Below are 26,933 nucleotides of genomic sequence, written 5' to 3'. Positions count from 1 at the left end.
CGTACACGTTTACCAAGGTTTTCCTATCTTATCAAACAAATAAAAGTCTTATACTATTACTGAACTTTTCATTCCTTATGAAAACCGAATAGTAATATGATCAAAATAAATATTTTGATCGTCACGCTCATACTTGGTGGCAAATGTGGTTCGTATATTAACATTTATAAACTTGTTATTAAAATATAATTGTATATTATGTTCAATAGGCTTGTCTAGTTTCAGCAGGTGTTGTTTGGGAATTAAATGTTTGATGCCCCATGATGTATCCCGAATGTTCATTGGCTGTAATCTTTGCGCTTGATCGGTTTTATTTTCGAGGCGATATGCTCATATTGTGGAATATATATTTTTCTGCTCTAAGGAAACAGTTGGCTTCATCGTGACATTTTAACAATTAAGCTATATCACAGCAATTTATGATTTCGACATTATTAACTGTAAATTAAATTGACGTTAAAAATCATTTACTGTACAGTGATGCCGGCTTTTTGTTTTAGATGGGTCCACTCTACGCTTTGCCAACTATTATGAGAGCCACATGGTACTTCAGATGGCTCCAAAACGGGCCAACATCTGGGGACTGGGGACAATACATCACAGAGTAGATGTATTTATTGACGGCAAAAACGTCAGTTCCACCACCGTCGACCAACACTCCCAATGGCGACTGTTGCTTCCAGCAATGCCCAAAGGTTCAGACTTAATTGTTTGTGTTTGATTGGTTGGTTGCATGCAGATGTATTACGGTAGAAAGTAAACCAACTAACACCTTTCTTGAGATATGAGGTTTACTAGTCCCACGTACACGTACGTATAAGATATTGGAAGAGAATAGCCAAAGATAGGATTTAAGGAAAAGTTAAATTGAAATTAAATCAGTAAAAGTGTCGTTTAGTACTCTTTTAATTGTGGCCCCGTATTTACAAAGATCTTTATTGCACAATCATAATGACAACGATTTTCGGAATCCATGATTCCCTTGTGTATCAGTATTGAAAAATGGAGTAAACAACACATAGTGACAAAATCCAATGGGCAATATCGATTATGTTGTATCATGTATTTATTCTAACCTTACCTTGATATCCTGCGAGATTGAATGTATTACGTTTATGGAAAGTGCACAATATTTGTGCTGGAACAAAGGCGTATGATAACCTTATAATTTTAAATTCTTTGTTTGGCATCACAAATTGATATAAAATCATGTTTCGTTAGTATATCAGGGTAGGTAAGAATGTTGTGAAATAACCACACTGTTTATGTAAGCAGAGTTGTCGCTCAGAAACATCTCCTAAATCGTCCCGAATTTTTTACAAGTCGTCATGACACACGCATGACAAAAAAAGAGCTATAAAATCTATTAAACACACTTACTGTGCATTGAAACCCAGAGTGCCAACTAAAAATAATTGATAATTGTATAACATATATCTTGTGACATATGTAACGCCGGAATACAACTTCATCTGATACAAGTCATTTTTATACAAAGTAAAAATTGACACAATCGACCATTTGACAAAAATTCACAATGGAAACACGCACAACCAGTCTGAAATATTAAAAAAATTATCATGAAGTAATTCATTGATGTATCGCCTTTGATCTCATCGGTTAGTACGTATTATGTTCGAAGATCGAACGAATACAAGAAAAACGTGTTCTATTAGCATTAATAAATTAATGTTTGCTTTGTTTTATACAATATATCTTTACATTAAATGTATTCCTAGCTGTAATGCTTTTTTGTTAATGTAATTAAAAATGTTTTTGTGTTCCAGTAAAGATAACTAAATGAGATCGACCGTGTTTTAGATGCTCTTAAACCATTTATGCATAGCGTCTAGAAAAAAGGCCTTGGCAAACAGCGTAGACGCAGATGAGACGCCACATGATGTGGCGTCTCATCAGGGTCTGCGCTGTTTGCTTAAAGGAATTTCTGTAAGAAACATTCTAAATATACAAATAAATATACAAGACTTCCCTAATTTTGGAAATGAATTGATCCAATTTATAAGGTTGAGAGGGTCCACTAGGCATAAATGGGTTTACATTTTTTTCCAAAATGGTAACACTCAGTTACGTTTTAGGAAAAACAAACCGAACATATACATCACACATACATTTATTAATAATTTTCACCACTTGCCCTTGTTTCCGACTTATGTTGACAGGCGTGCAAGTTAATTCCATTTTATATTGACCAAAGATTACTAGCCAGTAATAAATGAGACCCATAAAACATAAGTTTGATTTGACTGAAATTGATTCAACCTTAACCCCCCGCCCCGCTCAATAAAAGGTGTTTTTGTCCGTCTATGTTGTGCACGCACCAGATATATATGTATCAAAATTTAATAAATAAATGATGCTGACTTTGATCAAGATTATTATATCAATGATGGTAACTTTGATGACGATAATGATGTCGAATTATGACGCCGACGATGAAGATGGTGAAGATGATGATGGTCTGTCGAAATGAGGATGTACTAAGCAATGCCATAGTGTATGTGTGTGTGTGTGTGTGTGTGTGTGTGTGTGTGTGTGTGTGTGTGTGTGTGTGTGTGTGTGTGTGTGTGTGTGTGTGTGTGTGTGTGTGTGTGTGTGTGTGTGTGTGTGTGTGTGTGTGTGTGTGTGTGTGTGTGTGTGTGTGTGTGTGTGTGGTGTGTGTGTGTGTGTGTGTGTGTGTGTGTGTGTGTGTGTGTGTGTGTGTGTGTGTGTGTGTGTGTGTGTGTGTGTGTGTGTGTGTGTGTGTGTGTGTGTGTGTGTGTGTGTGTGTGTGTGTGTGTGTGTGTGTGTGTGTGTGTGTGTGTGTGTGTGTGTGTGTGTGTGTGTGTGTGTGTGTGTGTGTGTGCTTGTTTGATATATGTTTGAACCACGTCAAAGCACAGTGGAGTAGACTTAAGAGCGAACGTAGTTTGTTTTTACACCAACATGATGTATTACAATGACCTCTGTTTACACCATAGTGAACAGTTGCAGTTCTTTCAGCGCTTTGATTAATTATTATTATTTTTGTTTTAAATGCCTAAATGAAAAAAATGCAATTCTTTAGTATGCTTGAACATATTAGCTTTTGATTAAAAACTTGATCTTAAAATTAATTTAAGACAGGTTATGATTTCGAGAAATTAAAGAATTTTGTTAGGTGTTTCAAAAACCAGCTTTGTTAATACGGGATGTGCAGCATACGGGTAATATCATTTGAAAACATTTAAAATAGTCAGCATGGCATTCCATAGGTTACCTTAAAACAATGAGGTTAACCTAGACACAACTTAGTAATGCAAGGGAGTATGGAATATACTGTGTTCAAAACTCTGTAAGATGATAGGATGTTTTGTAGTTCAACAGACGTGAACAGATTGTTTTGTTCTGTAATAAAAGGAATATTTTAATGGCACTATTGTATGTTTGGAACTGCTATCAGTCTTTAGGTTGTAGCATCTACACGAACATTGTATATGACTTAAAAAAAAATTACAAGTTCGCGAAACATCATACTAACATATTAATCTTTATGTAGCTAACAATACGCGCCGTTTCTTATATTCGAATATATTTTAGGCGGACCGCATGATATAATGGTAACATCAGGTACCGAACACGCCACGATTCATGACGTCTTGTTCGGAGACGTGTGGATTTGTTCCGGACAGAGTAACATGGGTTTCACTGTAGAAAGGGTAACATTTTCCACGTTACAGACAGTATATACACACATGAAAATCAGAGTCTGTTATGTATGTTTTCATAAAAAGTATACATGTTATTGAAGCGGGAAAAAGAGCTGCCAATAGAATGGCGCATATTGTTTTATTTTACGGATTGAAAACATTCAACCATGGTTTAATTTATCTTAGTTATTAAGAAGGAACGGACAAATGTGGGGTTCGAACAGCCATGTCATAAGTCATCTTTGTCCGTTAGTGTATACGCTAGGGTACAATAAGAGCAGACAAGGACACTTCAATTTAAATTTCGACGCCAATTAAGTGTTGAAAGATATTTATCTATTTTTGGGATGTTGGATTTCCGACTTTCTTTTATTTTCATTTTGTTCAGTCATTGTGTTTACACTTATAAAACCATACAATATTTTGCCATTTCATACGTTTTCATATGTCTATGCTATGTTTCTTATCTGTATATTTCGCGTGCATATCCATAGTTTATTGTGTAAACGGAACCGGCATCCGCCCCTCCAAAACGTCTTATCACGCTTTTAAGCTGATGAACATGTCAACAACCATATCAGATGCCCAAGCTACCAGTGGTCTGAGAATTTTCAAAGTGAAGACAGTTGCATCTAATCAAACACAAAGGGAGCCCCAAATTGCTGGACATTGGCAACATCCGGAAAATGGTAGGTAATACAATAATATGTTATTAAGTAAATAAAAACAAGATGAAAAGGTTTGTTGTCAGTGTTATAAGATCTTTGGTATCATATCCGAAAAGGGAGGTAATTAATATTTTCATGGACGCGCAGTTATCTCCCCTGCCATACATGGTATTAGCGTTATTACACCGGAAAGAAACACGTGCTTTTGTATTATATGCTTTGTAAATGGTTTAAAGAACGTTCTACACTATTCATCATTACCCACAATATCTCTTTAAATATATAGAATAAATATCGTGTTAATGCACACTTCGTAAAACAAATCTGTGTGTTCACTATTTTTCAATAAAACTATGATAAGAGATACATATATTTCACTTCAAACTTGTAACGTTGCCCTCGTGTTTTCGTTTAAAATAATTGCCCGAGCATTCGTTTTACAGATAATGGCACGAAGACATTTTCTGCCGTGTGTCTGTTATACGCCCTCAAACTTGCTCCGCATTTAAACCGACCAATCGGATTAGTGGAATCGGCTTGGGGCGGGACTCCCATTGAGGCGTGGTCCTCACCCAATGCAATAGACGCTTGCAAGCACCACGGGGCAACCAGGTGATGTTCGACAGAATTTGGCAAGTTCTTGGCACTTGGTAACTTGCCAAAGTATACTTTTTTTGTGCTGCCATAAGATTTCGGCCAGGAATTGCTGCTTTATTCAAAATGCGTCCTAATTTTCTAGTAACTTGATTATGCAGGGTTGCTAACACTCATTCCCTATCGTCAAGCCCAAGAGAAATTCATACACTTCGAAAAACACTCACTCGCAATAAAGTTTCTATCCTGCTGGTGAAGCTTAAATTTCACATAGTTGATACATGAATGTTGGTAGTTTTATTGTGAACGAGAGAGCAACTGTGACAGTTTTTATTTTAAAATTAATACTTGAAACTTAACTACCAAACAAACTAAGGGTCGTCGAAAAAGGGTCAATCGGCTAAGTGAAAACAAACTTCTCTTTGTACAACTTGTATTGTTGTGGGTTATGGAATTAGAGCCACGCCGCCGCATGCCAACAGCGTCCTGTGGAACTCAATGATTGCTCCGATAACTCCAATGACAGTGACAGGCTTCATTTGGTACCAAGGTTGGTTTGACAGCTATTTTTCATCTGTGTGTAATTCATTTGTTCATGTACAGTTAGTCGCAGAGTCTTCACGACTACATTGTGAGCAGACATGCCCCTGTGACCTTTCGGGGGAAGATGTTTAATTTTGAGCCGAAGTAGGTTAAATTTACACCCGGTTTCGTCAAAGAAATGTGAAAGATATAGCCCAGTGACCAACGAAAACCTTAAGGTGCACTGGTAGAACAAAATGACGTCTATTTTTATATAAACATTTAATATATTCATTACCGTTATGTAGCAAGGCGTGCCTTGTCATCAGTAGAGCCCAATAATTTGTGAGCGGATGAGAAATATAAGTGCGGGATGTTAAGCGAAACATCGATTGCAGACAATGCACATAGTTTTTTTTGGTAGCATACATATTATACATTCAGAATCATTGACCATAAATACTATAGGATAATGGAGAAAAAAATATGGTTTTTGACCTCGATAGATGAATGGAAATATCAAAATGTGAGATATTTTAAGACAAATGTATAGGTTTTGTGACGTAACTGAGTGTTGTTAAGAAGGGACAGATTGCAGATACTTTTGAATGACTATTTGTTTTCTAATATTGTTTGTGACACATCCATTACTGGCATTTTTGTACTTTCGCATGCATATATTATAATAATCATACATGTTGCAGCCATGGCTGATGTATATGTTTCTGTCAAGCATTGAATTCGCCATGAAGCAATTGAAAAATGTTTTTGACTACGTTTAAGTTTTTTCGAAGACAAAAATGTATCTAGGTTCATCCATGCATACTAATCTCCGTTCCCTATAGTATGTATCTAGGTCCATCCATGCATACTAATCTCCGTTCCCTATACTATGTATCTAGGTCCATCCATGCATATTAATCTCCGTTCCATACACTATGTATCTAGGTCCATCCATGCATATTACTCTCCGTTCCCTATACTATGTATCTAGGTTCATCCATGCATATTACTCTCCGTTCCATATACTATGTATCTAGGTTCATCCATGCATACTAATCTCCGTTCCATATACTATGTATCTATGCCCATCCATGCATATTAATCTTCGTTCCTTATACTATGTATCTAGGTCCATCCATGCATATTAATCTCCGTTCCCTATAAAATGTATCTAGGTCCATCCATGCATATTAATCTCCGTTCCCTATACTATGTATCTAGGTCCATCCATGCATACTAATCTCCGTTCCATATACTATGTATCTAGGTCCATCCATGCATATTACTCTCCGTTCCTTATACTATGTATCTAGGTCCATCCATGCAAATTACTCTCCGTTCCCTATACTATGCATCCAGATCCATCCATGCATATTAATTTCCGTTCCCTATACTATGTATCTAGGTCCATCCATGCATACTAATCTCCGTTCCATATACTATGTATCTAGGTCCATCCATGCATATTACTCTCAGTTCCCTATACTATGTATCTAGATCCATCCATGCATATTTATCTCCGTTCCCTATACTATGTATCTAGGTCCATCCATGCATACTAATCTCCGTTCCATATACTATGTATCTAGGTCCATCCACGCATATTAATCTCCGTTCCATATACTATGTATCTAGGTCCATCCATGCATACTAATCTCCGTTCCATATACTATGTATCTAGGTCCATCCATGCATATTACTCTCCGTTCCATATACTATGTATCTAGGCCCATCCATGCATATTAATCTTCGTTCCCTATACTATGTATCTAGGTCCATCCATGCATATTAATCTCCGTTCCATATACTATGTATCTAGGTCCATCCATGCATATTACTCTCCGTTCCCTATACTATGTATCTAGGCCCATCCATGCATATTAATCTTCGTTCTCTATACTATGTATCTAGGTCCATCCATGCATATTACTCTCCGTTCCATATACTATGTATCTAGGTCCATCCATGCATATTAATCTCCGTTCCATATACTATGTATCTAGGTCCATCCATGCATATTAATCTCCGTTCCATATACTATGTATCTAGGTCCATCCATGCATATTACTCTCCGTTCCCTATACTATGTATCTAGGTCCATCCATGCATATTAATCTCCGTTACCTATACTATGTATCTAGGTCCATCCATGCATATTACTCACCGTTCCCTATACTATGTATCTAGGTCCATCCATGCATATTACTCACCGTTCCCTATACTATGTATTTAGGTCCATCCATGCATACTACTCTCCGTTCCCTAAACTATGTATCTAGGTCCATCCATGCATATTACTCTCCGTTCCATATACTATGTATCTAGGTACATCCATGCATATTAATCTCCGTTCCATATACTATGTATCTAGGTCCATCCATGCATATTAATCTCCGTTCCATATACTATGTATCTAGGTCCATCCATGCATATTAATCTCCGTTCCCTATACTATGTTTCTAGGTCCATCCATGCATATTAATCTCCGTTACCTATACTATGTATCTAGGTTCATCCATGCATATTACTCACCGTTCCCTATACTATGTATCTAGGTCCATCCATGCATATTACTCACCGTTTCCTATACTATGTTTCTAGGTCCATCCATTCATATTACTCTCCGTTCCATATACTTTTCCGGTGCAGGGGAAACCAACGCGTACCGTGCTGCGGCTTATCAGTGTCAGTTTGCCGCCATGATCAACGATTGGAGAGCTAAATTCCGGGCGTCGTCGCACCAAAATGCTACTGCAAAACTTCCATTTGGCTTTGTTCAGGTAAATATAATTGGTCATAAGGGGAACGTGTAAGCAGAGTGTTGTATATTTTGGGCTAAGCATTTCAACGTCTAAACCTGACATATTGAAGAAAACGAATTAACCAATGCATTTAGAATGGTAAACATGCATATTAAAAATCAACAGAAACTTGCTGCGAACTGGATTCGAACACTGATCGATAAAGTAACGTGATACTCGGTCAATCAGAAACGCAATATCAAGACTTGTGTTAATGTAGGTAAATGATCCATGTGCAGTCAGTACATTTTGCGAAAACAAAACAAACATTCTAAATTATTTCAAAGTTTCGAATTACGTACGCTATGTAAATGTATTTGCAACACAGCTCATACAAAACGTGTGTATTTATATACACGTCCATTTTGTTGATTCGTTCAGTAATAGACGCGATTTTTTCACGAACTAATTATGTGTTTAACATGGAAGAATGAACAGTCTGGGAACATGTCCCTTTAAATGTAGCAAAAGTACGTTATTTATAGAATAAAAAATAAATGGGTATACCATTTTTTATTTCTATATGATGCCTTTCCATAAACGAAGAATTATCTTCTAATAAAAGCAAGATATTATATAAAATAGGTAAACACCAGTACAATCGGATTAATGGTACTTTGATGAAAATAGCATTATTTATGAATTAATTTGCATGTAAAAAAGTGTATTCATTATTGAAACGTTTTCTGATATCGGATACAAACATCTGAATATCGGGGTTTGATAATAACCACATACACACTAACGATTACAGTTTAAATTTATGTTGTATTACGTTTTTCCAGCTGGCAGCAAATGAAAACAAAACCATGCATTCTGGATGGCCGGATTTGCGGTGGTCACAAACGGGTGGTTACGGCTACGTCCCGAACCCTTCTCTACCGGATGTGTTTATGTCAGTGGCAATGGATTTGCCAGATTTCAATTCGCCCTACGGCTCGTAAGTTAATTTCGCTGCAATCTCCTAGAAGTGGTCACTTCCCCAGCGGTAAGACTAATGACAATTTAAATCCTTCTTTATTTAGGATTGTCCCTTCATAACGTGGTCTAATTTCTGAAAAGCAATGCATGTTTTAGATAATATGTTATTATAAACATAGTTTACTGTGAAACATTGGGAAAATAACTTATCAACAATATTTATTATACAACAAAAGTTGATTCGACTATCGTGACGCCGTCACGTGGGCTGTAAAGGCAGCAGTGGTTTCATAAGCTATGGCCGGGAACGATCGAATCGCTTGGGTGGTTAGTTTTTATTCTTGTTAATACTTGTCTAATCCAGATTTTCAACTCAATTGACAACTAAGGCAGCACATATAAACGTTATCGTTTAACCTATTTATGCCTAGCGTCTAGAAAAAGGCCTTTGCAAACAGCGTAGATCCAGATCAGACGCCGCATGATGCGGCGTCTCATCAGGGTCTGCGCTGTTTGCTGAAAGGAGTTTATGTAAGAAATATTCTTAATATAGAAATAAATATACTAGACATCCCTAATTTTGGAAATAAATTGATCCAATGTAGAAGGATGGGTGAGTCCACTAGGCATATATGGGTTAATTGCCTTGCGATTCGGAGGTAAGAATTTTACTAAATGCTTTGAAGAATCCATCCCCGTGACAAGTACGACGTGGCGGACCGCCTCGCTCTGGCAGGAAGGGCTGTGGCCTACGGGGAACAGGGTCTGGATTTTCAGGGGCCCTTCCCCACCCGTATTACCACAGGAGGATCCGGCGTGACTATCGAGTACGATAACGGCAACAAACCCATCGCGGTCCGGGTCAACCACGGCTTTGAGGTACAAATAAAACAACACCGAAACTCAAGAAATATGTTCGTTATAACTATGCCATGAACAAAATGACTTTGCTAGTCTGAAGGGATAAAATGTAATGTTAAGATATTAGTGTATGCGTTAGCTTCCAATTAAATATGAACGTCGCAAAATGTAGAATGTGCTGGAAACAACTACATTATGTTATTGGCCATGCATTATACTAATACAAAACATATGGTGCAACATGGGGTTAGCAACGGTAAGCATCTTGATTAATTAAATATTGTTAAGCCTTTAAACAGCCGTGTTTGTTCTGGTGTATCTCATGTGACAGTGAGATTATTTTATCAGCCTTGTTCGAAACAATTAGTTGTTTAAATAGTTTCTTTTATCTTAGATTTGTTGCGGACACGTGGGGGACCACAACTGTACAACGAACCACTTCGTAGCGGCGCCCATAGTCTCCCATCACGACACAACAGTCACCATTAGTGCGTCTGGATGCCATGGAAACACCGTTGTCACCTCAGTCAGATACGCGTGGGAAATGAGTCCGTGTAATTTCAAAATGTGCGCCGTTTACGGCCGGGATAGCGACCTCCCAGCGCCGAGCTTCTTGAGAAACAGACCCTTTTAGTTGCAATACAAGACGAATTACACATATGTATAAATATTATATTGTTGTTTTTATGTGCCGTCGTCTGATTGTTTGTTGAGCTGTTAAAAAATCATAAAACATGTTATACATGTTTGCTTATGTACACTTAGCCTGTTTGAATGAGAGACTGACAAGTAAATATTCCAGAGATTGGTAACGATTTCACAAACGATGATATTGTCAAGTTGGATGTTCATGACCAGGTATAATCAAAGCGCTGAAGGCACTGAAGTTGTTCGCTATTGCATAATTTGAGACGCAACTCATTTTTCATCGTCGCAAGGTTTGAAATGAACACACGCCATTCAAATGTATAAAGAGTGTGTCATAACGCACGGGTCGAGATTTGTGAGCACTTTTTATCATCGTATTTATTTCATTTCTATGAAAGCATACTGTTCAGTGTAAGGAATTCCGGACTACTCTCTGTATGTTCAAACGACAAAAATTGTGACCCAGTTACAATTACGCGTTAAAATCCATCTCGCAGAATTTCCGAAATAGTATAGTGTCACGATAAGAGGAAAATCGTTTAATTATCCAACCACAAATGTTTGCCGTACTCGGTCAGCACGTCTGGAAATCGTTCCTGAACGCATGGATATGCTGCCCTTATTTACAAGTTTGCTATTTTGAATTCAATTTTGTATCGAAAAGCATTGTGCTAAAATGTGCAATTTACAATTCGCAATGAGATTTTTAATTATCTTCGTCATGCGAAAATGGATCTTATTTCATATGCGCCCATCATGTATATAGCCCACTCAGCCTGCGAATCTCTCAGTCCGGTCAGGATATTCATAAGGAGACTAAAACACATGGAGTGATTTTATAGCGAACAGCATCGCCTGTAACCAGACTACGCAAATGCACACGTTGAGTTTAAGATACGCTTGTCGAAATGCGTAAGACCCATTTTCGCATGACGCGGCTATGAAAGTGTGATAAAATATGTCGAAAGAAAACTGCGTTTAAATCAAATATTAACATACGATATATTTCGATAGTGAAGAAACATACTCATAATAAGGCATGTGAGGACACGTATGATGTGCACTCCCGTAGTATAATTTTTATCTACTTACACTAATGTGTGGTTTGACTATTATAACACACATTTCATGTGGTGAATATGCGACTTACAATTGAAAAAACCCACAATAGTTAAACTTTTGGTTTCAATTTATTTATCTAGAAACGTAAATTGCAAACTTTATTAAAGAGTCAGCATTTACGCAGACTACCTTTTTAAAAGATAGTTCTTGTTATGCTTAGTTGTTTTTAATATTCGGTTTTAGCCATTATAAAGGCATTTTTGTTGTTGTCTATCGTATCCATGAAGTTATTGTTGAACTCATGTTCAACGTTTTATAAATTCAGAATATAATCAAGCTTAATCTTATACTATTGCGTTGTTTTCCCGAATCTATTAATTAATAGCCTCAGATTATGAATGACCTGTACTACGTCATAAAGACGCAGCAGATAGTTGACTATTTAAATCATTCATAAACAATCTCTTCCGCGACAGGTATAATACAAACATTGTTTATCGATTCTTTTCTATGTTAGCTCCGTTCAAAGATATTCCATTTAACACGATTGTCACATAATGTTTCCATTTATGACTGAATATAGTTGAAGAACTCAAACCTCTTGAATAAATTATACAACTCTTTCTCGCGCGGAGCCGGCAGATGCGGCAGATGTGTCGTGTAGTAGGTTTACCGTAGATAACAGCGAACTGACTTGAAAATTTATGCAATGACATGCATAAATGTCTTGCGTGTGATGTTAGATTAGTTGAATAAGACAAATGATTAGGGATATAATTTAATAGTAATTACACGACCGTACTCAAATTTAAACAATCATATTTTCCCATAAATTTCCACTAAAACGTTTAGAACAATTATTCATAAAGCGTACCTACCTTAAGCAGGACGAAGTATGCATTAATTTATCAATGGCGTCTCATAATGAGAGATTTTTCGCGGTCCTGTTATGGCATCGCGTCCTTTCAAGGCCGGATCGAGTGGGGTCCGATCTATTATCACAACCCGCAATCGTGATACATCGGCTATCTCCGGAATCCTCTGCTGATTCAGAGTGATATAACCCTCATGGTCCACCCACATAACAAACCCTCATGAACCATCCAAATACCCTACTCTCGTGCTCCACCCATATACCCCACTCTCACGAACCATCCACATAACTCATGCATTTGCATGGTCTATCTATATGCGTACCCACCCTCATGCTTAGCCTTGGATACTATTATTGGATATACATGTATTCTATAATAATTATCCCATCCTAAGTCAGTAACCGACTAATAGCTTATAGTAAATTATTAGTACGTGTAATCTGTTACCCTTCAAATTTTGGTTTCGGTGGCGTAGTGGATACAGTGTCCGCCTAGCGACTGGATGGTCACAGGTGCGATTTCCACTGTGGGAGCATTCTTTACATCTACCCCATAGGCAACAAGTACTAGTTCTAGTCCCAGGAGACAGACATATTTTAAAAAAGCCGAAGGCTTTGTACGCAATTGAGCTAAAATAAATTGGTTTACCAGTAAAATAATTATGCATCTTCAACCTTGAAACATTAATAATAAAAAGAAAAACCTTATGTCAGGGGCAGCAAGTGGGTGGATGTGGGATCACTTTTTTCATTATTTCCGAGGTTGGAGCGTTGGGTGTGCAGGTCAAACGGGTTCAGCCAGGAAGACCCGGGTGCTCTTGAAGGGGGCAGTAGTCGGCGCACTGGCAACTTAACTAGACAACATAGGCTCTTGTAACAGACTCACAAAGGCAGTTCAACTTCCTCCTCCTTTTCCACTCGAGACAATAACAAACAACACACACATATTCATCATAACATGGCAATACAGAAATCATATACTTGGGGTGCAAAGTACCATACACATGTATACATAATCTAAGGTCTTGGAATCTAACACCTTACCTGACCATCTTCAAGGTGGGTAGTTGGGTAGGTAGGTAGGTAGGTAGGTTTTGGGATTTGGGTGGGTAGGTAGGCAGGTAAGTAAGTAGGTAGGTAAGTAGGTAGGTAGGTAGGTAGGTAGGTAGGCAGGCAGGCAGGCAGGCAGGCTGGCAGGCAGGTAGGCAGGCAGGCAGGCAGGCAGGCAGGCAGGCAGGCAGGCAGGCAGGCAGGCAGGCAGGCAGGCAGACAGGCAGGCAGGCAGGCAGGCAGGCAGGCAGGCAGGAAGGCAGGCAGGCAGACAGGTAGGCAGGTAGGCAGGTAGGCAGGTAGGTAGGTAGGTAGGTAGGTAGGAAGGTAGGTAGGTAGGAAGGTACGTAGGTACGTAGGTACGTAGGTACGTAAGTAGGTAGGTACGTAGGTACGTAGGTACAAAGGTAGGTCGGTCGGTAGGTAGGTAGGTACGTAGGTATGTAGGTACGTAGGTAGGTAGGAAGGGAGGGAGGGAGGGAGGGAGGGAGGCAGGCAGGCAGGCAGGCAGGCAGGCAGGCAGGCAGGCAGGCAGGCAGGCAGGCAGGCAGGCAGGCAGGCAGGCATGCATGCAGGCAGGCAGGCAGGCAGGCAGGCAGGCAGGCAGGCAGGCAGGCAGGCAGGCAGGCAGGCAGGATGGCAGGCAGGCAGGCAGGATGGCAGGCAGGCAGGCAGGCAGGCAGGCAGGCAGGCAGGCAGGCAGGCAGGCAGGCAGGCAGGCAGGCAGGCAGGCAGGCAGGCAGGCAGGCAGGCAGGCAGGCAGGCAGGCAGGCGGGCGGGCGGGCAGGCGGGCGGGCGGGCTGGCGGGTGGGCGGGCGGGCGGGCGGGCGGGCAGGCAGGCAGGCAGGTAGGTATTGGTCGGTAGGTAGGTAGGTAGGTAGGTATGTACGTAGGTAGGTAGTTATAGGTAAGTAGGTAGGTCGGCAGGCAGGCAGGCAGGGATGGAGGGAGGCAGGGAGGGAGGGAGGCAGGCAGGCAGACAGGCAGGCAGGCAGGGAGAGAGGGAGGGTGGTAGGGAGGGAGGGAGGTATGATGATGCATTTGTTATTTGTCAGTAAAATAATTATTGTTTTAAATATTCAGCACAAAGTTACACGAGAAGTAACTGACACTGGTAGACTCGTGATATTAATATATATATATATATATATATATATATATATATATATATATATATATATATATATATATATATATATATATATATATATATTGTGATTGTTTTTATATGTTCACCACAATTTGCAATTTACAAATGACTTATGTTCATTACGGCATATTGTCAATTTAATTAACGAATGATTCAAGAAATATATATTTTAAGAGTGACGCAGTCACGAATGAACGAATGGTTTTGCTGTTAACATAAGTACATTAAACCTGATAATCAACCGTTACGATAGGTAAATACATTTTCTTTAAAATTAAATATGTTCCATCGTTTATTTACATTTTAAATATCGGCAAGCAGGCAGGCAGGCAAGCAGGCAAGCAGGTCGGTATGTAGGTGGGTGGGTGGTCGGGTGGTTGGTTGGATGGGTGGATTTGAGTGGGTGGGTGGGTGGTTAGGTAGGTGGGTGGATTGTTGGCGGGTGGGTGGGAAGCCGGGCGGGCGGGCGGGCGGCCGGCAGGCAGGCAGGTAGGTAGGTAGGTAGGCAGGTAGGTAGAAAGAAAGATAGATAAGTCAATTGCCAGCTTTATTATGCTTAGGAAAATGCTAAGGAACACTTATACTGCAAAAACTTATCAACGTTTACCCTTCTTAAGCCCAAACTCATGCAAATGGTACCATGAAAGCAAGAAATAATTGTTCTATTCAAATTGCAATTCTTTCCTACTCTCTATCCACCATATTGGGAACTGTTGTAATGTTACCGACAAAAAATGTCGCTATCGGTTATGTCGCAGTACACCAATATTTTGCTAATCAGGATAGTTCATGTAATAAAGTCGATAACGACGTGAACAGTCGTCGAATATTCACATTATTCGAAATTTCAAAATGAAAACGTCAGCAAGAATAGAGTGTTGAAATATCGTCGTGCTTTTTAGGTTGCATGCAAAGGAAAACGTCCATCGGCTGCCATTCACTTAAATATAATGTGTTTTTGAAGTTTATTCATCGCTTTCCTTAATTGGTAACCAATGACGTCTGTTTAGTGATGCGTACGCAATCTGTGCGCAAAGCTGCGATTGTGTTAATGGATATGTACGCCCAGAGCTGCCATAGCAACAATTATCATATGCTCTTGGAGTACGTTTATATTGACTTGCTTATCCAGTCATCCGATCTCCAATAAATCTTTAGAAAATCATAATTGGTAATTATGTTGTGTATTGTTATACATGAGAGAGTAATGAATGCAATGCCAGAACATATATTCGAACCCAAACATAAAAAAAATGTTGCTTGCAAAAGGTTAATTAGGCGAACGGAGATTGTTTGTCCCAAGCACTTTGGCTATAACTAGGATCTTTCCGTCTCCTAACCAACATAACCACAAGGTAATTTACGTGTTTGAAGTTTATAAAATATTTTAAACTAGACTAAATCAGTAAAAAGATCTCTTTTTTGTTTTTTGAAGTAATCAATGACACGTTACACACGCTGTATTATTTCACTGATTTCGATTGAATACCATTCATTTACAAGCATCTAATTTAAATATGTCTATAATCAGGACTGTTATTTTGCTTGTATTACTATAACGCTTAAATCGTTTTCCAACTCGATGACACTTTTTGAAAATTGCAGTGTCATTTTAAAAATGTGAACAAAAACCTGCATTTTAGTTCATTTGATTATATAGCAATTAATTGGGTAAACGTTTTTTTGTAAAGATATCCCAGATTATTGCGGTTTCAGTTGTTTTCCGTCCCGGTAATGAGGGGTTGACTGTTTGACTGACACATGCTACGAGTTTTAGGTAGTTTCCCGATCGTTAAACATTGTTGCGTGCGCGATTAATGAAATATGATTGCGTCGGTATAAATAGGGTTTTCCTCGATTTTGCCGAGAGCGACACTTTGCGAAACTTTGCGTTTTTATATTTTTATTTTTCTCAGGCACGATTTGAATCGAACATTAAAAAAACTTTATATGTTGAAAAACATATGAGTCATGACCTAATTGATCCACGTTCCTCCAGGCTAGTGCGTTAATAAAAACACATGTTTAGAGTTCATAACAACCACCCACATTTAAACAGAAACATACAAATATTATACACTGGCACAACATAGGGATATGAGTGTTTTATTTAAGTGTGATTTTGTAAAAAAACAAAACAATGTGTCAATAACGATTTATTTGTGAATTATACTACATGCATAAGTGCCAAAAAACGAGCAATTATTACTATTGATAATACATACATTTAGTGTTCGTAAGGCAAGTTATGGTTAATCATGCACATAGCTGTATCATTGTGTTTATTGAGTCAAAAACAAAGAAGCGATCTTCGAAAGACCTATCGTTATATTAATGTCAGTTGATCGCTCCATCTGTACAGTTTGGAGAGTAATGCTGAAGTTGAATACTGAATAACCATATTAGAATTTTTACCCTACCCATCTTAAATTAGCCATGCGCATATATTGAACTCATGTGTTATTAACTGTATTTATAAGCCGATATAAATGTTTTCATTTTATCAATATGTATGTGAACATTAGTTAATTTAAATATGTAAACATAATATTGTTTCACGATTTAAACTGCCCCCGTCGGAACAACTGATGTTGTACGGGGAGATACATACACGATACATTAAGATGTTTTGACATGTATATCGTACTCACACATAGTCCACAACGTGATTACATAACACAATACAGTTTCGTATCTGAAACGTGCAATACCTTGCTAACGTATTCGCATTCATTAAAAAAAACTTATATACAGTCCACTCTCGTTATCTCGAAGTCGGCGGGAACAAGAAAAAATATCCAGATAACGAGAGTTCGAGATATCCGATTAGGCGTTTTCAAAGAAACATGAGACGAAAATTTACCTTTTTTAACAACTAAATGTGTATTTAATTGCAGTTAATTGATGTTTAAGTGACAGTTTAGGTGACATGCCTTACTTAAGTTTTAATGGCGAACGGCATTACACACGTGTGATTATTGATGCAGTTAACGGAGCAATTTCCTACCGCACAGTATCGGGAGCAGCCGGGCGAAGCGGGATGGTGAAGTATCAAAGAAAAAAATTCTCACCTTTTGCTGACACTGGAACATTTATTCGCACTTCGAGATAAAGCACAGTAAATACATGTAAAATCGGGACTCGGGACAAAATTTTATATTGAGATATCGAATTATTCGACATAACGAAAATCGACATATGCGATGTTTATTTATATAGATAAAGAAGGAAAAAAGTTGGGACATTGAGCTTACTTCGACATATCGAGAATATCGAGATATCCGATATCGAGATAACGAGAGTGGACTGTACATTTGACCATATAAACATTCAGTTGTGGTGTTTTACCTTGTCTGGTCAATGGACTTAACATACCAATTCTACCAAATTGTATTTAGAAGCAGTTTGGCCAGTTGATTTTGCCATATTCATTTCACAAATTAATGTATATTTACAAAAAAAATGATAATGAAATAGTTCGGCAAGTTATTTTTTTAAAGTAACATTAACTTGAACATCGTAGCATAAATGTGTTATTGTAAATATGTGGGAAGCAACAGCTGATACAACGCTTGACACACTCATCACATGATTTAAAACGAATACTAGTTCGATCCTAATCTCCCATGAATATGTATTATACGAAGAATATGGTTGGTTCACGTGCTTCATAACTGCTTTTAATTTATTTTCATTTAAGCAGTTCTTCTTAACATTTTCTTAAGAAATCTAGTTAGTATAGTATTCGGAATTGCCGTTGTCATTCGTTTCTCTTTCATTATCCTTGAACTTGATATATTATACTTTCGAGTATTTCCATGTAAACCTTTCTTCAACTAGTCGGATAAATTCAAGTACACAATTACACTAGCATAATATTCTATATATACTTCTTATACTTCTACACACTTTGATAAATGCCTTATGTGGGATTAAATGTGAATGTGGGAAATTACACAGATATTTTATAAATAATGGTTATTATATTCAGATAAATTTGGTATACATTATGTATGTGTTATATGTCTTGCTAGTTTTGAACCTGGACATTACATCAAATATTCGTATAACACTATTTTTTACGCTAGCAAAGTACCACATCTGTTACGTGCTTAATACGACAGAAATATGAGTTTATGTTCTTAGTTTCTTAAAGTTCACCTGAGCTTTTGTAAAATATACAAGCTGTATGAAACATATTCGAATAATATTATTGTACACATTTAATACAGCAATTGGCCTCTATCACAACACTCACAGCGATAATTTTGACTGTTATATGCAATATATCTAAGAATATTAAGGGACATGGTAGGTGAGGACATCCGAACCCCATTAAGTGTACTTTACGTGCTTAAGGATATTTGCACTCTGTCTGATAACTGTCTAAAAAAGTCATAGTTCATAGTTTCGGTGTGTCACTCTCTCGTTTAGATGTTTGAATGAATTGTTGCGTATTCATGTTTTCTTTAACATTTTATATTATAAAACGTATGCTAGTTTACAAGCATATGTTTTTAGAAACAATTATAAAATAACGAGACTCATTGAACCAATAGATAAATAGCCAGCAGAGAAACAGTCGAGACATAAGAACATCAAACATGTTAATACATGTGTAACTATGTATAAATATAAATTAGCGAAATACAAAAAATGGCTCGTGGAATATTACATGATATACTCTCCATAATAATCCCTTTGTAATTAATTTGCTTTATAATTTTATGACATTTAGTTGACTGCTTTATATATGGCAAAATGTTTTTTCCGGCCTCGCTTATTCGTAATCGTTGTTGTTAAACCTGGACGACTTGACACAGCTGACACATGCTTAAATACAGTGTTTAAACATTTATCACAATTTTTGCTGCAAGCAAAACTTTTCTATTATTCATGCGTCATTGACCGTGTTACTACTCAGTTTGGACTGAGCGAACGTCTTCGTTCAATGCGTTATCATCTGTATTACAGTAATGAAAGGAAAATAATGTTGCTTAACAAATGTATGTGTTTTTGTTTGCTGGCTACCGCAACAGTGAACGGTAATACATATTTTCATAAGTATGGAGCAGAATAAAGTGTGAACAATGTAGCGTAGTTTTAGAAAATGATGAATTTGTTGATTCATTAGGATCTCTTTGTCGATAAAAAAATATTATTGTTTTGAATATCTACACGTGACATAACCGACACTGGTAGACTCATGATGTTAATTGATATATTTTGTGATTGTTATTATATGTTCACTACAATTGATGTGCAATTTACAAATGGCTTATGCTTGTGTCGGCATATTGTCAATTTAATTGACGAATGATTTACGAAATCTATATTTTAACAGTGACGAGGTCACGAATGAGCGTTTGTATTTGCTGGTATAATGAGTACATTAAAACTGATAATCAGCCGTAGGTAAATATATTTTCTTTTAAATCAAATATGTTCCATCGTTTATTTACATTTTGATAACAGTTAAACTGGAGCATTTTACTGGATGAATGGAATCATTACTTCAAAAACGACGGCATTTCTCAGAAAAAGAGTGAACATTGTTTCTGAGGTTAAATGCTATATTTCACTGTTTTAAAAAGTGATAACAGTGTTAGTTTTGTTTATTCTACATGGCATTTTCATTTGAAGTATAATTACAATAAAGATGTAGCACACTTACTTGGAATGTAATGAAACGAGCTTTGGCTAATCATGAATGCTAGAATAAACTAAATCATATTCGAGAACTCGGGGCAATGTTCAGAAATGCCATTTAAAAACAAGTAATATTTATAGAACAGAGTATTATCCGCAAGGTGTATACCATATTAACCGTGAGGGATATTGCAATGAAGTTCTTATTACGTAATTCTCGACATACCCATCGTTTAATCAAAATCAATAAGTTAATCAACGAACTCGTGGCTGTTTTGCTTCAAGTGTAAATTAATATTGCTATTCTTTACTGAATCTAATATGCGTAAGTTCTCGCACAAGTGTATCATTCAGTATTCTATACTCCGATACGAACACATGCCAATTTGGAAATGAAACTTCAAATTGTAAGACGGGTTCTTGGTTATTTGCTGGATCTTACTTATTGTGCTCATAGCGTTTAACATTCGCCGTATTCGGTTACCAACGAGACTTATTGAAGAAAATCAACTTGACTAAAAATTGTTTCTGCATTGCGACTAGTAGAAAAGAACATCAGTAATTTATTGCTGTTTTCTTTCGATGTTGATATATGAGTAGTCACATTAGCAAAGGTAGTTCAAGTGTAACAATGTCTACTGAGTGTGTGTTACGCAGACACAATTGTCAATAATACAGATATAGTATTCTTAGTAAAATACATACATATTTACTCCTATTCGGAACGGACTTTCTGCAACAGAAGTGAATTTTTGCCGCGCAAAAATAAGCATTTTTACTCTTGTGCAGGTATTGTTTATCAGGGGTGTTATGAGGATAGTACCAAACGTGTACTCCCGACGCGTCTGCCGGACTCACCAACAAACACACCAGCGGATTGTGCACGTCGTTGCAGTAGCTACAGATATGCTGGCGTGGAGGTTAGGTTTGATATTTTTTGTATTTGTTGTAGAATTCGGCCAGTCTACTCGTCGAAGGTATTTAATTCGACCGTTTTATTAAAGTAGTCTAAGCGCTATCATTACGTTTACGCTTCACATGTACACGTTCAAGAATTGCCAAACCTTATACCGTATATAGCTATAGGATCTTGCATGAGTGGTCGTTTTGTATTGAATTTATTAAACGAGTCATCTAAATAAAGATAAAAACGAGGCTTGCCGAGTTTTTATCTTTATTTAGATGACGAGTTTAATAAATTCAATACAAAATGACCACGTATTTAAGATTCTATTTATAACATGACCAACACATTTTCTCTGTATTTTATGCTCTTTTCACCTTTTTATTCACATTGTAAAAGAGTTTAACTGAAAAAATTCGCTGGAATAATGACGTCATTTCGTCACAAAAATGACGTCATTTCAAAGTTATATAACAAGTGTAATAACACCCATGTAATAAACAAAATTGAGCATTACGTTATTTCTCTCCTGGAGCGTAGGTCATGTTATAATGCGACATACTTTTTAATCGGAGTTATTTTAAACATCCGGTAATACTTTAGAACGCTTTTGATAGTACCTACTTAACCCTGACAGAAGCCAGTTTGAAAACAGGTAAATTACTTTAATAATAACGTTTTATAACTTTCATGAACAACGTTGTTAACATATGTGTCTTGTTCTGAGAAAACTGGTCATAATGCATGTGCGTAAAGTGTCATCCCAGTCCGCACAGGCTAATCAGGGACGACACTTTCTAATTTTATGGTATTTTTAGTTTGAAGGAATTCCCGTTTTACCAAAAATCAAGTTTAAGCGGAAAGTGTCGTCCCTGATTAGCCTGTGCGGACTGCACAGGCTAATCTGGGATGACACTTTACGCACATGCATTATGACCAGTTTTCTCAGAACAAGACACGTATAATGAGTTGTCAGATCAGATGTACTCATTTGTTAATGATTGCGAGCACGATTTGATTAATTCATCAGCATTTCGTGTTTTAAATAGTTCGATATTATTATGAATGACATGACCTTGTAGATAATTATTAGTATAATGCAATCATATTTCGCATGGGGAAATAAATAAGTGTACACATATATAATAACAAAATAGTAAAATTAAACACATACTAGTTATATAATAAAGATAAGAATATTCGTGAAACGTTCCATGAATGGATTGTGTACGCACAGTTTGAAAAAAGCCGGTAAATACACTGATCACTAAATACACATTATCGCTTTGCAAGTCTTCCAATAGCGTTCATATCTATCTTTACTATTGTGTTGATTTAGTACAAGACACAATGCTTCTGTGGTAATACGCTTGAAGGATCGCAAAAGCCGGAATCGGAATGTAATCATACTTGTCTTGGAGATCCAAGCAAGATGTGTGGAGGTGAATGGAGGATTGGCGTCTATACCAATTGGGGTAACCCGATAATAATTATACTCACATTACATTAATTATGTTGTTTATATTGATATTTATTATTAATGCTAAATTTACAACTATAGGCAAATAATTTTTAGTTTGAGTTCGTGTGTTATTTCAACTACTACATGTGGATATACAAAATCCTAGGCTGGTCTTAACGAGAATCTCTTTCGGAATAAATTTTGAACAATTTAACAAATAGCCAACTCAAATCATCGGATTGTTCTGTTTATTATCATATGATTAATGCATCCCTTACGTTTTGTCACAGCATGCGGACCACCGCCAACGATTGCAAACGGAATTACAGCGTTACGAAAGGGAATCAATATAACATACGGTTCATTCGCTGATGTTTACTGTGACCCGGGATTCGTCGGCAAAAACGAAATTACTTGCCTTTCTACCAAATCATGGGAAAAAGCGACATGTGAACATGAAGGTGAGATTCTTAACATCTTATACAATATGTCTATATGTCTTTTATCGCATAACATATATACTAATACATGGAATATATACTATGCAAACTCTGTATATATTACATTACACAACATTGAAGTCTGACTATTACTTTTATACTGTTGATAAAATCAATATTTGGGAATAAAGCTTTTAAAGTTGTACCTAATTGTGGGTTGCTTATTGCGTGTATTTGACTATTTCCATTTTTTAAAAATAAATAAAAAAATATATCTTATATTTTGCTTAAAAGCATACATGTATACTGATGTCCCCAAGATCATTTTTATAACAACCGTCTGCTAGTACGATGTTTTAAATAAACACAACACTATGAACGTTCAATTTATTTCGTGGCATATAAGGCTGAAATTTCAAATATTTTTTTTGCTTATTGTTATATTTAAAAAATATATTATCAACTGTCAGCATATTTGTTCAAGTATATCGAAATTGCGTTTACCCTTTAACTTAAATGTAAATGTTCGAATGAAAAACGTCGTTGGCTATAATATAATTGTAATAAATATTCCACCATACTCCGAATGCTGCTTTTCTATGGAATTAAGGAAGCGAAAAATTTCTGGAAGTCAAACAAGTGCAAAAAGCATTTTACACAAGTAAACAACCTAACATGAAGGCAAACATCATCACTCAAAACAGCAACACCACCAAAAAATAAACAATAAACAGCATCTTCGTCACCATTTCCAATAAATCGGACGCTTTAATCCAAGAGGCTTCTAACGTGGTATATAAATAAACTTATATTGTATATAAATAAACTTATATTTTGTGGGGTAATTGGTTTTCGCGTCAATCATGTCATACATAAACTTGTGGTTTGTTTGTCATTTTCTAATGTAATTGAACATACCGAATTAAACACAATTATCGATATACGGCGTAGTGTGTGTCTAGTAAACCACTTAATTAAATGCATACAGTTCATACGACCAAGACTCAACTTACGTTCGTATTGAACTTAATTTAAGGATCCATGACTACGTTTATAGCAGCAGGAGTCTCAGTCGCAGTCGCAGTAGCGGTTGCAGCTTTTGTGGTCGTGTTTGTCCTTAGAAGGAAGTAAGTGTGTATTAACTTCCTTGCGATTGTTACGGTTTTACATACTTGAAAAGATTATAGCTGTTTTTTGAAAAGTTATTAAAATATATTTTAGGCTAATACAACTTTTTTGACGCGGAATCATTAAATATAAATACGTTTACGGACAAGATTATCAATGGTATACCAAATTGTAAAATATTGGCATTAAAATTTATTGTTTAAGCATTTTAATGGTTGTTTTACCTTGTTTTACCTTGTTATTTGTGAATAAGCGAACTCCTGATTAGATTAAAACAGCTCTAAATTAACTTATTACAACTCGAATTACCCAAAATATTGTACACTAAAAACTTGCAACTGTTATCGGAGGTAAAGTTGATATCGTAAGTCCCGATGTGCACTGTTATTGTCGTAAAGTTGATATTGTAAGTCCCGATATGCACTGTTATTGTCAGGCTGGCTGTTCTCTAAGTATGCGTTCGATGACTGATACAGTTATATATATATATATATATATATATATATATATATATATATATATATATATATATATATATATATATATATATATATATTTTAATACATAGTGCCAGCTAAGTATAGTCTGAAAACTAGCGAGACGACGTAACTGGCACTATGTATTAGTATATATATATATATTAAATAATTAAGATTGTATGCCTTTTTATAAATGTCTTTTGAAAATTTGACCATCATATGCAGCGTACAAATGCACACATGCATGATACCTTTATTTAAAGAAGTTCCACCAATTTCTTTACATTGAACTGAAGTGTCCGATTTTTCCTAAATTTACAAAATATACAATACAGCACATGATAATACTAACCGAAAATACTTCGTACACTGCCATTTCAAATATGTTGCATTAATTTAATATTTAAATTTATTATTTAAACAATTATAAATCAGTTTATTTTTTTAGAAAATTAATACGCTGTCTATTCGATTCATTGTTATAAAAAATAATAATAAAGATTTAATTATTGCTTATATAATAACGTTGTTTTTTTCAGACAATTATTACCTTGTTCGAAGACCAAACCGACTTCTAATATTGGCAAGCATACGTTTGAAATTATGCCAGAGCAAAGCTATGAGGACCTGGTTGACAGAAATGAAAACACTACAAACTATTGTGTGCTGGACATAGAAAGTGGGGCTGCTGATGCCACTCTTCGATATTACAATATAGAAGGGTGTCAGAATAATGAAAGCCCCAAAACAAATGACAACTGCAATTACGAATACTATAATAGCATGGTTGCCCATGAAAATTAAAAAAGATAACATGATTTAAACGTATTCTAAATCAATCAAAAACACGGAAAACAAACATGTGTCTTTTACAAAGAATCCATGAAAAATATAGTTATTTAAACAGACTTATGTATACCATTCAAAGTATGTATGATCTATGCATAAGATAAACGTCGTAGTAAATTTCTAAGCATTTGCAGAAGCGGCCTGAATTCAAAGACTGTCAGCAATATAATCATAAGAATTGTTTAGCAATCAGTGGTCTCTACGGTAACGAACTTTGCACAGATTACCGTGTAAGCTTTGAGCTCTCGCATCGGGTTTGTATTAAATATATGCAGTATTTGAAGTCAACGGTAAGCGCCGACTTTAAATAAGCAATACTGGATGCATATTCAACCGAGAATGTTATGTAGATTATCAAGTCCGTACCTCGCTTAACAAGCGTTTATGCATTGGTTTGTTAGCTATCTAAACACTTAGTAACCACATAATGCAAACAAGTTGATAAATTATTGCAACAAGGATGACATTATTCTAAGCCTATTGACTTTGAGAAAGATGTATAATCTTTACTACATATGTAAGGCATTATCTCGCATTTTTAGAGCATTTTAAACAAAACATGGCTTGTTTTCTTAGCACTTTTTTTCGAACTATTAAGAAACAGGGTTGGCATATTGACCGGTCAATTGAGTATTGACCGGACCGGCGGTCAATACCCGGTTAAAACCTGTCAATACTGGTCTTTACTGGTCATTACTGGTCAATACTGGTCGATTGAAATTTGTAGCATTTAAAAATGACAAAGGAAGAATTTAAGCTATTCTATATAGGTATAATACACGTTTTCGAGGGCATGATCATCTGCGGGCGCTCGAAAAATCCGTTCGGATTTTGAGAGTGCCCGCAGATGATCATGTCCGAGAAAATGTGTATTTTTGCTATTATTGCATAAACAAATCCCACATATCAAAATAAATTAAAATAACATTGAAAAAAATGTGTTTTGTTCATTCGACATCGACAAAATAATTCGATTATTTCAATAAAGTTCACTTTTGTGTTTTATATATGCCTCACTTGGTCATCATCCGAAATGACGAGGCTTTACCTTCGGATAGGCAGTTTTCGATTTAAAATGTGTTTTAACAGTGGATTAATGCAAAGTTGAAATGCAGCCGCGCAAAGTAAGAAATGAGAAATTATTTTGGAATCTACAGCAGGAACGTTGAAGGTACATAAACA

At 36.5% G+C, this 26,933-nt stretch overlaps 2 protein-coding genes and 1 long non-coding RNA gene across 6 annotated transcripts; all 3 read left to right on the top strand.

The window, feature by feature from the left end:
• On the top strand, positions 1-10,726 carry LOC127847451 (sialate O-acetylesterase-like). The gene is made up of 10 exons (XM_052379371.1): positions 1-148; positions 501-695; positions 3,577-3,695; positions 4,240-4,375; positions 4,798-4,966; positions 5,407-5,498; positions 8,123-8,253; positions 9,060-9,214; positions 9,882-10,074; positions 10,451-10,726. The coding sequence occupies exons 1-10, from the start codon at positions 97-99 to the stop codon at positions 10,688-10,690; spliced, it is 1,482 nt and encodes a 493-aa protein (XP_052235331.1). The 5' UTR covers positions 1-96; the 3' UTR covers positions 10,691-10,726.
• Positions 5,505-8,040, top strand: LOC127847472 (uncharacterized). Of its 4 annotated transcripts, none has more exons than XR_008033984.1 (4): positions 5,505-6,280; positions 7,109-7,614; positions 7,707-7,752; positions 7,891-8,040. It is a non-coding gene; the product is annotated as an uncharacterized LOC127847472 (long non-coding RNA). The 4 variants fall into 4 exon arrangements; XR_008033985.1 differs by having other exon boundaries at positions 7,109-7,660; positions 7,845-8,040; XR_008033982.1 differs by having other exon boundaries at positions 7,109-7,752.
• An 11,163-nt stretch (positions 10,727-21,889) lies between the features above and the next one.
• Positions 21,890-25,720, top strand: LOC127847463 (uncharacterized). The gene is made up of 5 exons (XM_052379387.1): positions 21,890-22,048; positions 22,733-22,868; positions 23,146-23,316; positions 24,332-24,422; positions 25,442-25,720. Exons 2-5 carry the CDS (start codon positions 22,826-22,828, stop codon positions 25,704-25,706), a joined length of 570 nt encoding a protein of 189 aa, XP_052235347.1. The 5' UTR covers positions 21,890-22,048; positions 22,733-22,825; the 3' UTR covers positions 25,707-25,720.
• The last annotated feature ends 1,213 nt before the right edge of the window (positions 25,721-26,933 follow it).

The sequence above is a fragment of the Dreissena polymorpha genome, chromosome 10 (assembly GCF_020536995.1).
Source record: "Dreissena polymorpha isolate Duluth1 chromosome 10, UMN_Dpol_1.0, whole genome shotgun sequence".
In the NCBI taxonomy this organism is placed as follows: domain Eukaryota; kingdom Metazoa; phylum Mollusca; class Bivalvia; order Myida; family Dreissenidae; genus Dreissena; species Dreissena polymorpha.
This window is presented reverse-complemented; position numbering and strand designations above follow the sequence as displayed.